The sequence below is a fragment of the Ambystoma mexicanum genome, chromosome 4p (genome assembly GCF_040938575.1).
Source record: "Ambystoma mexicanum isolate Mex_15411 chromosome 4p, UKY_AmexF1_1, whole genome shotgun sequence".
Lineage (NCBI taxonomy): Eukaryota > Metazoa > Chordata > Amphibia > Caudata > Ambystomatidae > Ambystoma > Ambystoma mexicanum.
The window spans coordinates 277,746,817-277,766,467 of NC_090927.1; the positions used below are offsets into that span (position 1 = coordinate 277,746,817).

Genomic DNA, 19,651 nt, shown 5'->3' on the forward strand with positions numbered 1-19,651 from the left:
TTTGTCTGTGCAAAATGTCATTAAATACATTACTTCCAATGCCATGCTTACAGTACATAGTACATGCCGGCAACCCCTCCTGTGGTGCGGGCCGGCTAAATTCCAAAGATTGTCTATCGCTGCGGAACAACGCCCTGAAGCAGGCAGACAATTTCCCAGGCATATCAAATTATTGGTGTTACCTGGTCAATAATTGTGTCTGCAGATACAATGCACCAAATTAAAATTATCAGGGTTGAATTAAGAGTCGGGTCACGACTCACCTGAACAAACCTAAGGAGGTCCGATCGGATTTCAAAGAATCTTACCTAACTAATCTTACCTCGTGTATGGTGATTTTCGGCAAATCTGCCCACCTCGATAAGTGGACCCTCGTCAAGATGCCGTCTCGGACCAAAAGTTAATCGTCCAGTCGTCCAGGGATCGGGTCGTGCAGCTCTGCTGAGGTGTCACGTCTCATTCATTGGGGCCCCTTTTTGTCACACCGTCCGATCCAGGTACGATAGCCTGCGTCAACCTTCAACAATCCGGCATCAATCTTGAGGGTCCCCATTCAGGCACCAACTGTGAAAACAAAATCAAAATATCGAGGCTGAGTACCCCAAAAGGAAATACACCGAACACGGGTTACAAAGGAACATACAAAGTACTTTATTTTATACTGAATCCAGTTACGGAGAACAGAGCAAAATCAGATAGCTATCGGCCCTCAGTGCAACACAACAAACTCCAGCGTGGTTTAGTGTGTTCAGTGAGAGACACTGTACATTAGAATGCATCAGTTTTTATACTCTTTGTGAGCATGATGTCCAGCCCTACTTCGGGTTAATATTCCACTAATACATCACCGATATAGGGTTCATGCCAAGTCTCGCACATCCGCATATAACTGGTTTGCTTTTAATACATATATCAACAAGCCTATACGGCAACTGTGTATTCTTGGATTTCCCATGCAGGTCTTATCAAACATTAATACAATGTAGTAAAACAAGTGTTCTACGTTCAGTATTTGAATACATTGTTCTTAACATATGCTCGCGGATTAGTTTCATTGCACGAGTAATCCTTTACACACAGGTCAACGAAGGACATGGTCTCAGTTCACGACCTCAACAAGTGGCCTGCAGGCAAGTTACATATTGGCTACATACAGAGGTCAAGACAGCCATGCTGTATTTCGGAATGACATCGTCCACCATTTTAACTCACAGGGTGACTTTACAAAGCAAACCTAAAATGGCGGATTGACCTAAAATGGCGGCTTACATTAATTCGAAGGTCAGGACCTTGCAACACGGATTTCTTCGCAAGCGACTTATAAGCAGCTTGGAGTAGGCCAATATACATATATTTATTGCGATAGGAGGCATGATATAATTTCTCATTTGACATTAGAACGCGCCAAGTGAGGTGTTGCAGATGGGAGAGAAGCCAGTTTGCATTAGCACATTGAGGCCTACTAGAAAGATGGAGTCGAAAATTCAAGTTCTCACAGATGGCTTTACACGGGATGTTGCAAAGTAAGAATTTATGCTCATGCAGAGTGAAGGTCAGCGGCTTTGATTTTTTGCTCGCGGGCGGAAGGTGCCCACGACTCGCACTGGCAGTATAAGGTTCCATTGTTTTTTTACCTTGAGAGACAGGGCCCATGCTGAAAGGACTTCATTTGAAGGAGGGGTGCAATAACGTAAGAGACGATAAGGCTGAAAATTCTGAAACTACACCGAGTTTCATGTTAGTTCAGTATATGAAAAATCGTTAGCACAAACAGAGTGGACTTTACGGACTGCATTATGCCGACACAATGGAAATGGCAAATATAATGTAAGTAACTATTTAGACGATTTTATACCGGAATATAATACCAATAGCGTACCGTTAAAGGCAGGTTAAATTGTACTTGTTTGTTCTGTGTGGCATATTACAATGAAGAGCAAGTTAAACATTTGTGGGATCGTCTTTCTACCGGGCACATGGGCATGCATGTGCCCATTCGACACGCATGTAGACAAACAGTTGTTTCTCAGTGGTTCAACGCTAATAAATCATTACATCGTGTCTTAACCACGATTTCTTTCGTCAGTTTTCGCATTGCTTTTAGAGCCGAACATACTCCATTGCACTATCCTCGCAAGCAAATAGTTTCAGCTCGGCCATAATTAATAAAATGAATAATAGTAATAAAGATCGGCTGGTGAGACTAATTTCAATTTTTATGTTTTCAAAACAGGTGCATCCTACCCTACTGCGACTGTCATGTATTCCAGACCCCGGCCGACGGACTCTTTAATCGCCAGCTGCAGCTTCTTGTAAACAACTGCACTACTTTGACTATTTTACGGGACGATCGCCAAGGGCCCCTATGCCCTTACGCAGTACTAGCGGCTAGAAGCAACATATCACTCTTTACGGTGGCCTAGTGCCTAGTTGATGGAACAGCCTTGCGGTTCACCGTGCGACCAAAGTGCTTCTTTTAACGAAAACCAACACCCTGCAAACCATAAAGGAACAGCGCGTGACTCACGATAAACTTTAGAGGATTTGCGGATCGAGAGCAAAGAAAAAAATTCCATTCCGATTTAATATGCCAATTGCTGAATATTCTCTAAACATTTAATGTCAAATAAATGAACTTTACCAAATGTACCGTATTGCTGTTTGATTTTAAAGTACAGTTTCATATTCCGAATTGTGGCGTGCTGTGTTGTGAGTTGATCTGTGTTGGTTTCCGGGTTCTGTGTGAAGTCGCGTAGAAGACGACTGGGTGCGTTTGCCTACGCAGCACAGTAACGTCATGGAGAGAGGCGGGGAATATGAATGTTTTGATAATGTCAGGCTCAGGGGCGGGGGATATGATTTAGTGCCGCAAAAGCAGGTCACCCAGGGCGATGGGCCAAGTGATAGGATTATCACAAAATGGCTGCGTCCTGCTGCCTGTTTTCGCGTGCGTTTAATGGACGAAAACTCGGGTAAGGTCCATTGGAAATTTTTCTAATATCGAGCGACTAAGGCTTAAAAACACACGGCCGACCCGTAGGGACAATAAACATTTCTGACCAAACCATTCCTTTAACTGCATGGCAGATCCGTCTCCAGGGCCCCGCAAGGACCACTCGTCGCCAGTGTAGTAAAAGAACATCCGTGACTTATATGTTTGTTTGTTTGTTTTAGTATTTGTATTGCGCACCAGACCCATGGGTATTAGGGCGCATAGCATAAGAATATTCACAGCTTAGTTACACATGACATTTAAACAATACAACTGAGAGAATAAAACACGAAGATATGTCTCAGCACAGATTATCTGAAAGAGCAGCTATTTCCTTATAAACCAGGCCGATCCTTGAGATCCGAAGCCCATGTCCTGGTTAGTCACTCAGGTGCTAAGAGAGTCAAAGGACTGGGACGTTCATTTGCAGTCCAAGCACCTGTAAAATGGAACGAGCTGCCATGCATCCTAAGATTTGAGTCTAACCTTCCAATCTTTAGAAAAAAAACTGAAAACGCTATTATTCAGGTAGATGATACTTCTTAGCCAGTATGAACTGATTGTCTCGTGCTATTTTGTTGTCCGTGTCTCAGTGTACGTGCCCTGATGTCAGGCTTTGGCGCGATAGAAATAAAAAAATATAGGTACAAGCCGGTTGCTTTTGTTTTAGTTTTAGTCACATAGGTGACTAGTAGAGCGTAAGTGGAAGGAGAGGTCCCACTAGTCCCCACCACCCAGGTGACTCTTCCAACTGTAACTCCGGGAACCCCTTGGAGGGAATCTTCCATACCATGCATGCATTCCAGCACTCACTCGAACAGCTACAGGCTAACCTGTACGAAGGTTAGGGGATACAAGATAGTACAATTGTCTACCTCTTGTTTACCTTTTCCTCAACTAAGTCCTATCAGTATTATACCTGTGCCTCAACAAAAGCCCATTCCCTCAGCTTTTTCAACCCTTTTTCCGGTGCCTCTCACCTGAGGCAGGCTTTCCCGAAAATTGTCAGTGGTTTGGGCACGTGTTTTTGAAAATAAAAGTCGAAATAGTGCATGTGTGGTTCAATTGTGTAGCCTGAGGCGCCAGATTAGGCTTTTGTTGAGGCACAGGTAGAAGGATCCTGGGCCTTTTGCTCGAGCGCAACAGCTCACTGCAGGAAATGATTGCCATTAGTGGTCAGTTTGGAATGGGAGACACTTGAAAAAGATGGACCTGTCCAACTGATCAAGCCCTTAGTAATGAGCAGGGACTCAAACCTTCCCAGTGAGGAGGGGGCAGGAGAGGCAGGCTGTTGGGGAACGCATCATGCGGGATATGCATCGTTGGTCCAGGGGTAGAGATGGAGGGCCGGAGGTGGGGCAGGGGTAACAGGGGCTGCCGTTACTCTGCAGTAGATCTGAGATGGTGTGGGACCGTGGAGATGTTTGGGCGGGGAGAGGAGGCTGGGGGACTGGGGCCCTATAGGGAGTAGGCAACCGACAGGGTGGATTAGAGCTGGGGTTGTAAGGGATGATGAACCACAGGGTGGTGGGGTTGGGAGCCTGGGTGGAGGGATGGGTAGAAAAGGGGTTTTTGGGGGATCCATTCAACAGATGAGAACAAGGACTGCATTGGGGGTAAAAAGGTAAAATGGTAGAAGAGGAGTTTGCGGAGTTTCATTTTGAGGTGGAGGGGTGATCAATTGCATGTGTTTACCATAGGATAAAAGAGAAATCAAGCAATTGGTGGGGCGAGCAGTTAGGGTAAAGCAAACCTTTGTTTTTTTGTCTGAATATATTTGCCTATGATTAAAAGCCAGCAACACCCCTGCACACCTCGGAATCACATGCAGGTCACATAGCTCATCAAACTGAGCACCTGCTGCTGTGATCCTGGGTTCCTGCTGCATGTCACGGGTTCAAGTTCCAGCAGCGCCGGCCCGGTCGTTCACTCTCCTGAGGCCCAAACTTGGCAGTGACTACCACAGTTGATGAATAATGTCCCCGGGGCTATGATGTCCCCAAAACTGCTCAAAGGGGCGCCACAAAAACAGATCGTTTTATTGGCTGATTCCGATTGCTCTGGGCTCCTGCTGCTTTTGTTTCACAGGAGTGCGCTAAGGGTTAACAATCACCCATAAGCAATGCACTTAGGCTAATGATAAGGCAACGCGCCATCAACACGTAAAAGCTATGCCTTATCAAAGTGTAGATAATCATTTTATTGGGTTCATGTGTTCATGCTGGAAAACTCGCTCAAAGTTCAACTACTGACTTATAAAATGCACGGAGAGAAAAGAGACCGGCTGTTCCCCCCTGTGAAGCAAGGATGGTTGCCGCTGGGATTTTACCGCTCCTGGGATTCACTTTAATATTTGGTTCTTCCAGTGCATTCTCGGTAAGCCTTAGTCACAAAAGCAATCTTGCAAGAAATAACAACCAGACAAAAAAACAATATTGATTCTCTGTTTCAGGTCAGCCGCCCGCCCCAAATCCACGGTAAGGAAGACAGAGAGCCTCGCAAGCGCTGGCGTGTGCTCCCGCCTGTCTCCATAGTAACTCTGATTCGGCTTTTCATTGGTTTCCCACAGAGCGCGATGTGGATGCAGGCGAATTCCGTGCAGATATCCCAGAAATAAACAGAGGTGGGTTTCAACCTTATGCCATAGACCCTCTTGGCGGTACAATTAGCCTACAATTAGGGGGTACAATTAGCCTACAATTAGCCTACATGTAATGCTCAAGGCCAGGTGTGTGAACATGATTGTGCTTTTGAAATGTAAATCTCAAGGCTAGCTAAATTATCTATATAAACAAACCCTAAGGGCCAGATTACCTGATTGGAGGGCGTGTTATATGGCTGAATAATGTGTACAGCATTGTTCTAAACACCAAGGAGACGGAGGCACAGGGAAGTAAGAATTTTTGACTCCAATCACTCACAGTGGAAGTTGAGATAACAACCCATTGACTGCTCATGACATGCTAATCCCGTTCCCGACCCTTGCTGCCCAAAACACCTTCTCATGGGAACTCATTGAGCTCACTTAAATGAAGCCTTACCCTCAAACTATGCACTCAAAGTGCCTGCCAGTATTTTTTCAATGCAGTCTTCTGAGAGTTAATTACGTAATTGGAGCTGTAAATTCGCTATTGGTGTAACAGGACTCCCTTCAGCCACTCGATTTATAAGCACTATGTTGTCCTACATTGAAGTCTAGTTAAAAACAAGCATTGGCAAAAGCAACAGTTTTGACTTGTGTGTACGTATTAGACATTTGCCAGGCACTGCCATTAGATGCCATGGTAACCGCACCATTTTGCGTCTGCTACCATCATTGACCAGTTAATACTAATACGACAGGGCCTAGCAATCCACTTTTTCACGACTACACAATGCCCAAACTTTAGGGATTGCCAATGCTTGTTATTGTTGCCCCATAGGTGTTACAATGTGACACCGAGTGTGGTGAATCTTGGCATGGGAGCTAATGTAGCAACTGGTTAGAAAGATGCGAGACGGCATACACAGCCTTTGGGTGTTGTTTGGAAAATTGAGCTGCCAGTACAGAATGGAGGCTTTCAAAGCAATGTCAGCCTCAGCCTTTGAAACAGTGGCGCTTGGGGTCATTTTAAACGGTAAAAAGTGATTATTGTCTCCTCTTTGACATGAGGGGGTTGCGGGCGGAGGGATGGGTGTCTCCCACCGAGAAATTCTTTTGAAATAAATGGACCAAAATGATACATTTTATAGCTCACTTTTTGTTTTGTGTGCAAATTTAGGATTTACAAGCATTTCTTACAGGGAACACACAGGGACGTCATTAAGGAGTCGCCAGGGGGTTGCAACTGCAACTCCTGAAGTCTCCCTTGCTACCCCTGTGGTCTCTCTAGCTAACCCTAAAAAATAAAAATAAAATAACCTTTTTTTGTAATTGAGGCGCCTTGGCTGTGGCCAGCAGCATGTGGCTCTTTGTTTCTGGAGTGGCTGCTTTTCTGATAGCAATAGCTGGTAAAATAGCTCAGTGGCTAGAGCGCTTGCTGCTGCAATGTGTGTATGATTTGCAGGTTGCATGTTCGACTCCCAGCAAGGTCAACTCACCCTTTCTTCCTGCTGAGGTTGATAAATAAGTACCAACACAGGTTGGGTGATGTTGTATGTATATTGGTTCTATTTGAAGCACTTAAGCGTAAGTGCTATATAATAACACATCATTATCGTTTGGCCTTGGACGTCTGCTTGCATTCACAGTAATTTGGTAATATGGCCTATACGCACTGATATTAACGATACATATGGTGATCCATTCTTGTGTGCAATGTATATCACTTTACAGTGATACCGTAACCATATTTGTCATAGTGTACTTAGAAACAATGCTATGTGATACCACTTCCTGTTTTGTCAAGGGGTGAAAGGGCGTGTTCCATCGCTTCCTGTGATGTCACTTCAGGGTGGGGTCAGATGACATCACGTCCTCCTGTGATGTCATCAGAGGTCAAGGGTTGTGCGATGTCACTTCCGCTACCCGTGGCATTTTGGTGAATTGATGTCCCTGGCAACAAATGAAATATTACAATGCTTCTCATACTAGGAGACGTTGCCCACTAGTTTGCCCTATGGTAACTCTCATTTCCCCAATTCTGCCCCAGAAGCTCTCACTACCCCGGCTCTGCTCCACGTGAATCACACTGTCTCATTTGGCTCTCACTGCCTCACTTCTGCCCAATGAGGCTCCCACTCCTCACTTGTGCACCATGTTACCCTTGTTGCCCCCAAATCGGTCCCATTGCTCCCGCCACACACAGATATACAAACATTTATTTATTTATTTTAATTTTTTACAACGCGCCAACATGCCCACGGGCCTCAGGGCGCACATTGAACAAGACAAAGACAAACAGGCATATGAGGCAGAATGAGAGAAGAGTCAAGAGGGTTATTCCAAGTTGAAGAAGTTCGTTTTTATAGCACGTTTGAACATGGTGTAGCTCTGGATCTGCCGTATCCGAGCTGGCAGTGTATTCCAAAGAAGGGGACCCTGAGCATCAAGAGTAGTACCTCCAAATTTGGCTGTCCTGAATTTAGGATGTTTGAGAATGATCACAGAGGAAGAGCGAAGGTTCCTCACATTAGGTTTGGTGCTAATACGGGATGACAGATAAGTGGGACTACTTAGACTAAGGCATTTGTGATGTTTGACGGGAAGCCAGTGGAGTTTTTTCCTGAAGGTGGAGATATGTGTACGACGAGACTGATTAAAGATGTTACGCGCAGCATTATTTTGAGCCACTTGAAGAGATTGGATGTTAGAGGCTGTGGTGCCCACCAAGAGGCTACTACAATAGTCCAATCTTGAATTTATCAGTGCAGTGGACAAGAGAGCACAGTTCTCTTCTGATATGAATGGTCGAACATTCACACATACACTCAGCCAAGCACCAAATACTTTTCTTAGCAAAACTTCTTTTTTTGCTCCTAGTTCATCGACTTTGCTCCTTTCAGGCTCCGGATACTTGCCCAGTGCAGGAAGCAGGGAGGGAAGTACTTTTCTCTCTGACCTCCACCACCATCTGGTGGTTAGGAGGCCATGGAAACATCTACATGAGACATCTTCATGCCCTCTTAAGGGCATGGTCTCACAAGTGGCATGCAGGTCTTCGTGTGTGGCTTGTGGTATTTCACATATAGGGGTCAGCAGGGCTGCTGCCCCTGCCAGCAGAAGGTGGCGTTGATTGCATAGCGAGCCATATCAGCTTGACTGCCCTGGAGCACTCTGCAATCGCTGGCGGCGGCCCACCTATAATGGGCGATGCACTGCCCATCGTCCATCATCAATGGGCCATCACTGCTCCTGAGACCAACCTGCTCTTCCAACCGCATTCTACAGAAGGGCAGCCTCCTTACCCAAAACGGATTCTGTCGCTTCCTGCGCCCAGAATTGTCACCAAAACCATATTGTGCTAAAGGCACCATGGTCACCAGTTATATTTTTACAGCGACCAACCAGTTCATCAAAACTTCCTTGTGCTAGAGACTAGCCTGTCCATCGAAAACAGATTGTGCCAGAGACTAACCTGCTCACCAAAACTTGATTGTGTTAAAGACTAGTCCTCTCACTAACCCAGGCTTCTCCCCTGAAGCCACATTACGCCAGGAATCCGCCTGCACACCAAAACTAAACTGTGCCTGAGACTAGCATGCTACATTGTGCTAAAGACTACCATACTGAGCAAAATCATGTTATGCCACTTACTGGCTTGCTCATATTGTTCCAGAGGCAGTCTGGCTGGGAGAGAATTAAAGCTGTACCCTGGTCCTTGAATCCAACAATAGGGCAAATCACAAAACTCCTAGTAGCAACTCAAGAGCACCGGGACCAAATGACCTGTGGGATAGAGTAATGAAAGGAGACCCGGAAATGTGGGCGGAAATACTACGTAGAAATTTTGAGTCAATCATCTCAACGAAAAAATCTCCATGCTCCTGGTTAGGTTCCATGTCATTTCATCGCGGGATGTTTTTTCGCTGGGTTTTTTACTGCGATTCTTTTTATGGAAACGCCATCAAATTTTTTACAATTATTTGGGGGGTTTCCCCCAAACCCACCTATTCCCTTTAATGTTTTATGTATTCCTAAACACCCACACCCCATATATATAATTTTCTAACCTCCCCTAAAAAATTGGACAGATTTTTTCGTAAAAGAATTTGCAGTAAAAAACCCTGCCAAAAAACTTCCCGCGATGAAAGGACGTCGTACCCCTGGAAAATAGTCCACATAGTCCCTATTTTTAAAAAAGGGGACAGAGGGTCGTCTTTGAACTGTAGGACTATCGCATTATTAGATGTGGCCTGGAAGATGTTTGCTTCTATGGTTCTAAGTGCCCTTCAGTTCTGGGAGAAAGAAACATTTCTTTTCATAATGAATCAAGTAGGATTCAGTGGGGGTTTGGAATCTCAGTCGTGGGTGGGTGATGGACTTCACTTAGCGATTAGCCTGGAAGGAGTAGTGAAGGACCTGTTTGTGATCATCGTAGAACTCTCTTTGGCCTTTGACCCAGTAAATCGTTAAAATTAGAGAGTTGGGGATTGCCATCTGGCCGATTAGCAGTCCTCATTTACCTACACGAAGACTTGGTGCTAAAAGTCAGGCTGAACACAGAAGGAACGTTATCTGCCACTATTTCCACCTTTCGAGGCCTTCAACAAGGTTGTATTTTTGCCCCCTTTTTATTTGATATATATTTGGCCAATCTGGGGGATTGTTTGAAGCAGGCGTCCTTTTAAGCACCTTCCGTTTTGGGTACAAAGATACACTGGCTGACTTATGCGGACGACATTATAATACTATATTCCAACAAGGTTGGCTAGCAACACTTACTTAACAGTTTTAATGAGTAATGTAAAAATAATTAATTGTTGTTAAATGCAAGCAAAACACAGATAAGAGTATTGTCAGCTGGCCGGAAGCGAAAAAAGAGAAATAAGTGGCTCAGGTGTAGAAAAATTGAGAGAGTGGATAGTTTTAAATAAATAGGTTTTAATTTATTTTCAAACCCCGGAAAAAAAATGTTTTACCAGGTTTTTATGAAAGGCTCATTCACTCGTTGCCCAAATGAAGAATTTTAATTTCAGATATGTCAAATTTTCTATTGTGCCCCTCTTGACATTCTACAAAGCTAAAGTCATTCCGGAACTGACGTATGGAATCGAAGTGCATCACTGTTTTTCAGATGAGGATTTTAAGCATTTGGAAGTTTATATTTGAAAAAGGTTTTAAGGTTGCCTAGATCAATCCCTGTAAATGTGATCAGATTTGAATTAGTCATATTATCCTGCCCGGACCAAATCCATCTTCCCTGAGGAAGTCCTCCGCGGCTACTGCTCCAGACTTCACCACGCACACAGGAACCAGGAAGCAGGGTGGGCTTAGTGGTTCCTGTCATGCGCAGTGTGGCCGTAGCTCTGGGTGCCACAACTGGAACTTACTCTGACTTCACGCAGAAATGAAATCAGGCATGTGTGCTTGTTTCAATTTATCATGCACATTTACGCAATCATACAGACACTGACACAGGCTAGGCACATTCACACACACATACAGACATATAAATCATTTGTATGTTTTAAATTGCACTTATCTGACCCCACACGATGGATGGTAGCTTCTTCTCAGGGGTGGAGTCCACATTCTAACTCCGCCTCTTGCCTGATATAGGCAGGAAGAGGGAGGCGTGAAGATGTTTCACGTCTTCCACGCGCCAGATTTTCTAGCGCCCATGGCTGTAGATCAATGACGTCAGTGCTGATCTTTCTATTGCTTTTCACGGGCTGTCCATGGATCCGTGCACGGGCGTCTGTCTCGCCGGTCCTGCTCCATGGACAGTGCTGGGCGTGGCATTGGGAACACCACCAGTCTCTGCATTTGCAAAGAATGTAAACATTGTTAGATTATTTGCAAATGTAAAAACTCTATCTGCATTATGGACTGAGCCCTAAAAATAATTGTTCCATTATGAAAAATGTGTATTTTTGTGTGAAACCCCTTAAATAGCGTTTGCTACCCAGTGGGTCTCAAAAATATATGGGGCGGCGGCCCTGACACCCTCTATTCACGACCCTCCACTGATAAGATTTCTCTTCTAGCAGAAGACTTAAGGCCTCATTACACGGTAGGCGGTAAACCATGGCGCTATTAGCGCCATGGTTCATGCCGGTAATTTACCGGTACCGCCTTGGAAGAAAGGGGAATTACCGTCCTATTCCAAGGTTGGGAAGGCGGTAATTCCTCCTTCCTCCATTGCCCTTCCCCATTCCCATTTTTGCCCCATAGGGCATAATGGGAATGGGGAAGGCGCTAATTACGGCACCGCAAATTGCGGTACCGTAATTAGCACCCTGGTCCCTTTGCGGGTTGGATTTTTAATGCCTGCAAAAAGCAGGCGTTAAATCCCCAACCCGCAAGGGGACCTCGTAGTAAGGCTTTAAGGATTTACCGGTACCGGTAAAATACCGGTACCGGTAAACCCTTACCGCCTACCGTGTAATGAGGCCCTTAGAGATTGAAATCTTGCAGAAGTCATGTTCTAAAATGGTGTCTTTATCAAATCAGTGAAATTTTACATTTGTAATAACACAAATCTCTTTCTATGTTCTAGCATCGGGAGAGTCGCTGTTTCAAGGTGATATTGCGTTGCCGGTAAGTACAATGGGATGCTTCCCAAAGAAAGAGCATTGAAACTCTTGAAGCCTAATGCCATTGGATGCTAACATCTTTCTTTCCTTTAAACAGCCCTCCGGGCGCAACGCGCTGAGGAACGAGAGCTACAGATGGACTTTCCCCATTCCATATATCCTGACCGACAGCCTGGGTAAAGATGGCTCCTTTATAACTCTTCCCTGAAAAACCTTTTGCAAATCCTATTGGTGACATTGCATGAGCGGGTTCAGCAGTACAGGGTTCTCCTTTACTGCATGCAATCAAGGGTTCTGTTGGCGGTAGATAAAGGCTGTTAAACATGAATAGCACGCTATCACTGGTGGAAATTCCCGTTGCAAATGGTTTCAACTGCATTCAGCTGCTGTACAGGGACTTCTGAAATCAATGAGGGTCATTACGAGTTTGTCGGTCTGGAAATAAGGTGCTGGTAACAGCGTGTAGCGTCACCTTTCTGGACTGGCAAACTCCAAGTCTGCTAGTGGGGGCTGTGTCCTAGCCGCAGGCCTGACCGGCCGGTAGTTCAGGCCTCTAGCAGCAGACAATTGCTGCAATCACAGGTACCGGTGATACCAGGCCCTGTGATTTCGACTTCCCCATCCTGTAGAGTCCTTTGGGACTACATGGGAATGGGGAGCTACCGAAGTCTCTGCCGCCCGTAATATCCTGGTAACACTGGGATACAACAGAGGCGGTCCAATAGTTTCCCGGTATCACACTGGAATTACCTTTGGAATACCAGGGAATTTATAATGAGCCTCAATGTGCTCAGAAGTACAAACATGGACAGTTGCGCTGCTTGAATGAACAAATCAAGTGAAACAACGCGCTCCATTAAGCAGCAATGCGTTCAAGCATGATGCGACTGAATAGTGCTCTTAAGGGGCTTGCATCCATGTTAATTCTTTCAAACGCCCTTAAATGAATAAATAACCTCGAATGCCCCTGAGGGTTCTCTGCAGTGGTTCCATAGAGGCCCCACAATCATAAACAGATATTTGTAATCACCCACCTCGATTTTCCACCATTGAAAGCAAATTAAGGTTGTGTTTTCCTCATTTTATATAAGAAGATACTTTTCAGACCAAGTGCTCTTGTGATGTTCTTTTCATTTTTGCTTTTATAATGCATGTTAGTTATTTTAAATAAAAAAACAAAACAGATAGAGGACCCTTTGGCATGTTGAAGGAAACCCTCCTCTTGTTACATTAGGCAGTCATTATTAATAAAGAGTTTCATTGGTTGCATTGTCGAAATATTTGGCAATCGGACTTGTATTCGTGTGTGTATTAATTTCGCCATGGAAAATTGATTTAAAAGTGCAAAACATATTACGTAAACATTGTGAAACCCGCCTTAAAAGAGAGAGAAGTCCGATGCGAATGATTGCTTGGTGTTATAGCGCCGCCCAGTCTTAACATTGCCCCATGGACTCTGCACCCTTTGAACACGAGGTGGATTGTGTCTTGCAGATCTTAATGCCAAGGGGGTCATACTGAAGGCCTTTGAAATGTTCCGCCTGAAGTCATGCGTTGATTTTAAACCATATGAAGGAGAGAAAACGTACATCACTTTTCGAAAGCTCAATGGGTAAGCCTGAGGCACACTTTAAGTTGCGGTTGGTTTTCAGAACTTCACGAAGGCAGGATTCTCTGCTGTGAATGTTACCTTGGCCTGGGGCATAATCAATGCTTTATTTAAAATGAGGGAGCCTTGTAGCCCCAGTCCTCAGTGCGCGTGCGCATTCTTTTTAAGTCTGGCGAGAGCTTGAGATTGCCCAGCCAGACGGTTTTATGGCCGGGTAATGAGAGGGAACTCACTGTAATGTACTTTGTCACATTATAGGAAGCCCTGAATAGATATTACTAAGTGGTTGTTACAATGTTTATAATGTGCTTTTGTGTTTGTCTTCACCACCCATAAAATTAAGTATACATGGAAAGCCACACCTGCTCGCTTCCCCCCTTTTTTTTATTTAGGTTTGGCTAGATAAAGCTTTGTGTCTCTGCCAGAGATCTTACATAACTAAAGGTTGTTGGTTGGAAGTTGTTGATTTAATCATAATGTCATTGCTCTGGGCAACCCCTTAGGCCATTGCTTTTCAGCCTGCCGTTGCCATTACAGAAGGGGAAAGACCATATTCAAATCTGGGTTGGCCCCTCTCCAGTAGGGCGGGTCCAGCCTGAACAAGACATCAAGCTGCCCCAGATATGTTTTGGCCTCATTGGGTGTCAGCAGTGGCAGGACCAGCCTGATTTGCATATGGCCGGAGCCCTTGTGCAGTGACGGAGACAGGCTAAAAAGGTGGCGCAATAGGTTGCTCAGAGCACTGCCATTGATGAAGATGGATTCTAAGCCTTTCGCTAATCACATTGTTTGGATGACGCTCTTAAAGGTACCCATTAATGGACTGGTCAGCTGTTCCCTGATGCATAACTACGACCTCCTACTTAAAGCTGTGTTTAAGTGTTGAATATTGCTTTTAAGTGTGTGTTTCCATGCTGCTTGGTCCATTGATTTGTTTTGCACTTTTGTGCAGCATTACATTGTGTTTGTTGTTTTGTTGTCATTGTGATTTTGGAGGTCAGTATCAATCTATGGGGAACACGTATACAATTTCCCTACACATCTAAAGGTACCCTTCATAGATATTGAACACATACTGAAGTATGTTGTGCTGTGCTACCTAACACCATTGTGTGTAAGCTTGGCATATTGGTTGTACATTTGTACGGGAGTGGTCATGTTTCCTAATCGCTCTCGTGCGTGACGTTTCCATTTAGGGTGTGTTAGTGGGGAAAATGTGGCACGTGGGTCCTGGAATGGAGTCCAATGATAGAGGGTCCCTGAGGTGTGCGGGAATCTGATTCATATCCAAGGGCAAAACCACTTGACAAAAACAGAGTCACTGTCCCCAGAAATTGTGGAAAGGGGCACGCTTTGATAGGTACATGTCCAACAAAAAGAGTTCCCGGGAATAACGTCAGGATTTCCCCCTTTTTCTGGACCATCCGCTCTTTATCTGGGAATCACGTGCTGGGAACGTTAGGTTAACCGCACACATGGCTGTTCTCCAATTGGGGACCATGTCTGCAAACTGCTGAAGTGAAACATGGATACCCAATTGAGGAGGATAATAAGACCCCCTCCACCACAGGTGTCCTGCTTTGGGAGCTCAGTGGGGTATTTGGAATGCAGCGCTACTTGTAGTTAACTAGTTACAAGTAATCAATCATATACTTAGCCCGCATGCTGTTAATGGGCTTTGATGTATGGAATTGATCATGGTTTTCAAGCAGAAGCCATTATGACATTTAGAACAGGGTGTATACACTCTGGTGACTCTTCTGTCAGCTGACTGACTGCTTTTTGAATGACCTGCAGCGTGTTCCCCCTTTCCGCCTACAGTGACTGAGCATACATGTGTGAATGCTAACTCAACACCTGAACCGGAGTTATGATCATCTTTCTGCCATGTACATTGTATGATTAGCACAGATATGAACTGTGCACATATAACCCCACCCCCACACACATTTATTGTATTAATTGAACTAAGTGTTGCACCCAGTAGCAATGCAAAAGAGAGCACACGGGAAGGGATGACGCCACATTCCTGAGTTTTTCAAGTAACATACGTCATTATGGTTGATACATATGCTGGATGGAGAAGGTATGTATGTTAAATGGGGATATTTATTTATTTATTTTAATTCTTATATATTGCGCAGCACGCCCATGGGCCTCAGTGCACACATACAAACATGCAAGGTAAACAAAACATAATCATGAGAAAAACAACAAAAGCAGTAGAAGCGGTGGAGCCGAAAGAAATAATGAACGGGACACTAGCAATTTCAAACTCGAGGGTAAATTCAGGAAACTTACAGATTGCCATGAAGAAAGGGATATTACTGTGACCGCAGCCAATCAGTATGCAGTTCCTATTGGCTTGCGTACACCACTCCCCCAACTTGATCCTACGCAAGACTTTCAGATAGCACAGACAAACCTTACATATAACTTTGGAAGCACATTTACTACGTATACAATTTTAGACAAAGTGCACAATCATTAGTGAATTATTAGGGGAAATGGTTTAATTGCAAATGGCTCGGTGGCCTCTTAGAGGGAGCAGGCAGATCTTTAGGGCAATTCACAGTCGGGGTGCTCGCGATGTCTCTGGACAGAGAATTTCATTGGCTTGGGGCTAGGAGGGTGAAATTGTGAAAATGTGATGGAGCATTGGCTTGGCTGGGGTACGTATGTTGAGAAAGGTTTGGGAATGCGGCGGGTGAGAGTATCTAGAGACAGCTTCTACTAGATAAGGGGAGAGTAGCCCCTCAACGCATTTGAAAATGAAGTCCAGGCATTTGAAAAAGGAGCAGCTCTGGATAGAACACTGTGCACAGAGATGGGCAAAACGTGTGGGAGGTCATAGAGGGTGCTGGCAGCAAAGTTTAGTACTTCATCAAGAGTAGCAAAGAGGTAGTGAGGTAGTCCAGTGGGGGACCTGGAGCAGCAAGCCAGCTAGTGGAGGGCTAGGACAGAAATCCGAGATTTAGTCGCAAGTAATGTGGTCTGAGAAGGTGTCTTGCTGATGTTCAGGTGGTTGAGCAACCGACACTGTCACAGTGGTGGTGATAACGTATTGCAGTGTGTGATTGCTGCTGAAGGGCACCTCTAGGTTGGGAGCCATGGTAGGACAGGAGAGGACGATTTGGGGAAGCAATGAGGAGAGGGGACATGTGGTGTGGTTTTAGTGGCTGATCAAATGATTTGTCTAAGGGTTCAAGGGTTGTAAGTGTCATCCAGTTATCATGGCAGACCATTAGTCTGCAAGGCAAGTGGATGGCTTGATGGAAAAGATTGTGATGGAGAAGATGAGTGGAGTACCACCAACAAACACACGATATGAGAATCCGAAGGATCAGAAGAGTTTGATGAGGTAGATGGTTTAGAGAGTACAGAAAAGGGGGTCAAGAACACATTCTTGGGGTACAACTTATAAGGGGTTGGAGGGTGGCTGTCACTAGAGGAGATGGAGAAGGAGCGGTTTGCCAGGTAGGAAACAAACTAATCCAGAGGGATGTCCTGGAAGCGTAATTGCAATAGAGGTTTGAGGAAGGAGAGATGAGACAATGTTAAATGTGGCAGGAAAACCGGAATCAGATAAGGATAAAAGAGAGATGGCATTGGTTGGCAGCCGGGAGAAGGGAGAAGCATTGGGTGAGTTCTCTTTCTATCTAGACTGGGAGGGGAATTGAGTTTGTCAGCTTCCCATCAAGCAGTGATATTTTTGAACACCAAAGGTTCAAAAACCTTAAGGCTTAGAGTTCTGGGGAAAGAGGGATGTGTTTGATAGCTGGGATGCTGTGGGAAGCGGTGTGCTTCCTTGGGATGTGGATGGCATTATCCACCTTGAAGCAGGCTGGGAGGATCCCACAGTATAGCTATAGTTTGATGGCTGGGATTCTGTGGGAAACAGTGTGCTTCCTTGGGATGTGGATGGCATTATCCACCTTGAAGCAGGCTGGGAGGATCCCACAGTATAGCTATAGTTTGATAGCTGGGATGCTGTGGGAAGCGGTGTGCTTCCTTGGGATGTGGATGGCATTATCCACCTTGAAGCAGGCTGGGAGGATGCCAGAGTACAGCTATAGTTTGATAGCTGGGACGCTGTGGGAAGCAGTGTGCTTCCTTGGGATGTGGATGGCATTATCCACCTTGAAGCAGGCTGGGAGGATGCCAGAGGACAGCTATAGTTTGATGGCTGGGATGCTGTGGGAAGCAGTGTGCTTCCTTGGGATGTGGATGGCATTATCCACCTTGAAGCAGGCTGGGAGGATCCCAGAGTACAGCTATAGTTTGATAGCTGGGATGCTGTGGGAAGCAGTGTGCTTCCTTGGGATGTGGGTGGCATTATCCACCTTGAAGCAGGCTGGGAGGATGCCAGAGGACAGCTATAGTTTGATGGCTGGGATGCTGTGGGAAGCAGTGTGCTTCCTTGGGATGTGGATGGCATTATCCACCTTGAAGCAGGCTGGGAGGATCCCACAGTATAGCTATAGTTTGATGGCTGGGATTCTGTGGGAAACAGTGTGCTTCCTTGGGATGTGGATGGCATTATCCACCTTGAAGCAGGCTGGGAGGATCCCACAGTATAGCTATAGTTTGATAGCTGGGATGCTGTGGGAAGCGGTGTGCTTCCTTGGGATGTGGATGGCATTATCCACCTTGAAGCAGGCTGGGAGGATGCCAGAGTACAGCTATAGTTTGATAGCTGGGACGCTGTGGGAAGCAGTGTGCTTCCTTGGGATGTGGATGGCATTATCCACCTTGAAGCAGGCTGGGAGGATCCCAGAGGACAGGATAGTTTCAAGCGAGAAGATGGGAAGGATGGGTGTCAGCTCAGTTTGGCTGGTAAAAGTGAAATCTGAGACTCTGAGAGTGAAGAGCTGGTGGTGGAGGCATCCGGGGATCCTGGGGAGAAGTTGGGAAAAGGGGGAGAAATGGAAGTGTTTAAAAGGCTTTAGCTTTTTCAGAGGAGAAGCAGGTTGGCAAAGTCATTGTTTGAGAGTGAAGCAACTGGGAAAATCAAGCATGGACTGGAGAGTCAAGCATAGTTTGCAAATATGGGAATGGAGTTTTTGTGTAATATGCACATTTTTTCGAGTTGAGGCTGGAGTTGAGGCCAGTAGAGAGCAAGAATGGGATATTAATATAAGGCAAACAGGGTATTGTTGGGGAGATCTACAGTTTAGGGCAAGCAAAGCAGAGAGTGAGTGTGAAGGGGAGGGGAAGGTAATGGTGCTTGATGGGAGCTTCTAATGCCAAATTGTCATATTCAATAGAACGAGACTGTGGTGTGGGTACTTGCTAATACAATTGTGAGTGAACGTGTGTACAAATAACACGGAGGCGTTGTGAATGAGAAATTTCTTTAATCTCTACAACCCGGAAACTGCCGTGAGCATCACTAGCCCCTTTCTGCGCATGTCTGCTTTTTCTCTGTTTCCGCAACAAACGTCTCTCTTCTGTTAGGTTGAACGTTAACCCCGCCACGGCCAGGCTGCATGGACATGAAAGAGTCGTCAAGAGTTGGAGCGAATGCTTGCAGGGCGGTGTTCTTGGTTTAGGAATGAGGCCAAGGAGCCACGTGGACTTCTGCCCTGCAAGAGAACAAGGATGAGTAGAGGCTAAAATGTACACTCAGCTCTCACACTTCTACAGACTAAGACCGAGGGCAATCATAAGGCTGAAACAGGGACAGATATATCTCCTTTGCGTCTTGTGGTAACGTGGGCCGAGGGAAGGCTATGCTCTCAAGAGCAGTACAGTCCAACAACACAGCAACACAGTCCAACATAAGGGAAATGTTCAATCAAGGTTCTATAAAAATATATATACTTTAATCAGACGCGCCATCTGCAAGAAAACTACATATAAAACGCTGTACA

At 45.3% G+C, this 19,651-nt stretch overlaps 1 protein-coding gene across 1 annotated transcript in view; it reads left to right on the plus strand.

The window, feature by feature from the left end:
- The window catches only part of LOC138452821 (meprin A subunit alpha-like), a 222,283-nt gene that overhangs the window by 35,542 nt on the left and 167,090 nt on the right, over positions 1-19,651 (plus strand). The window contains exons 2-5 of the mRNA XM_069605162.1: positions 5,527-5,615; positions 12,133-12,173; positions 12,267-12,345; positions 13,664-13,781. Coding sequence (XP_069461263.1) covers positions 5,527-5,615; positions 12,133-12,173; positions 12,267-12,345; positions 13,664-13,781 — 327 coding nt within the window. The remainder of the gene's footprint in view (positions 1-5,526; positions 5,616-12,132; positions 12,174-12,266; positions 12,346-13,663; positions 13,782-19,651) is intronic.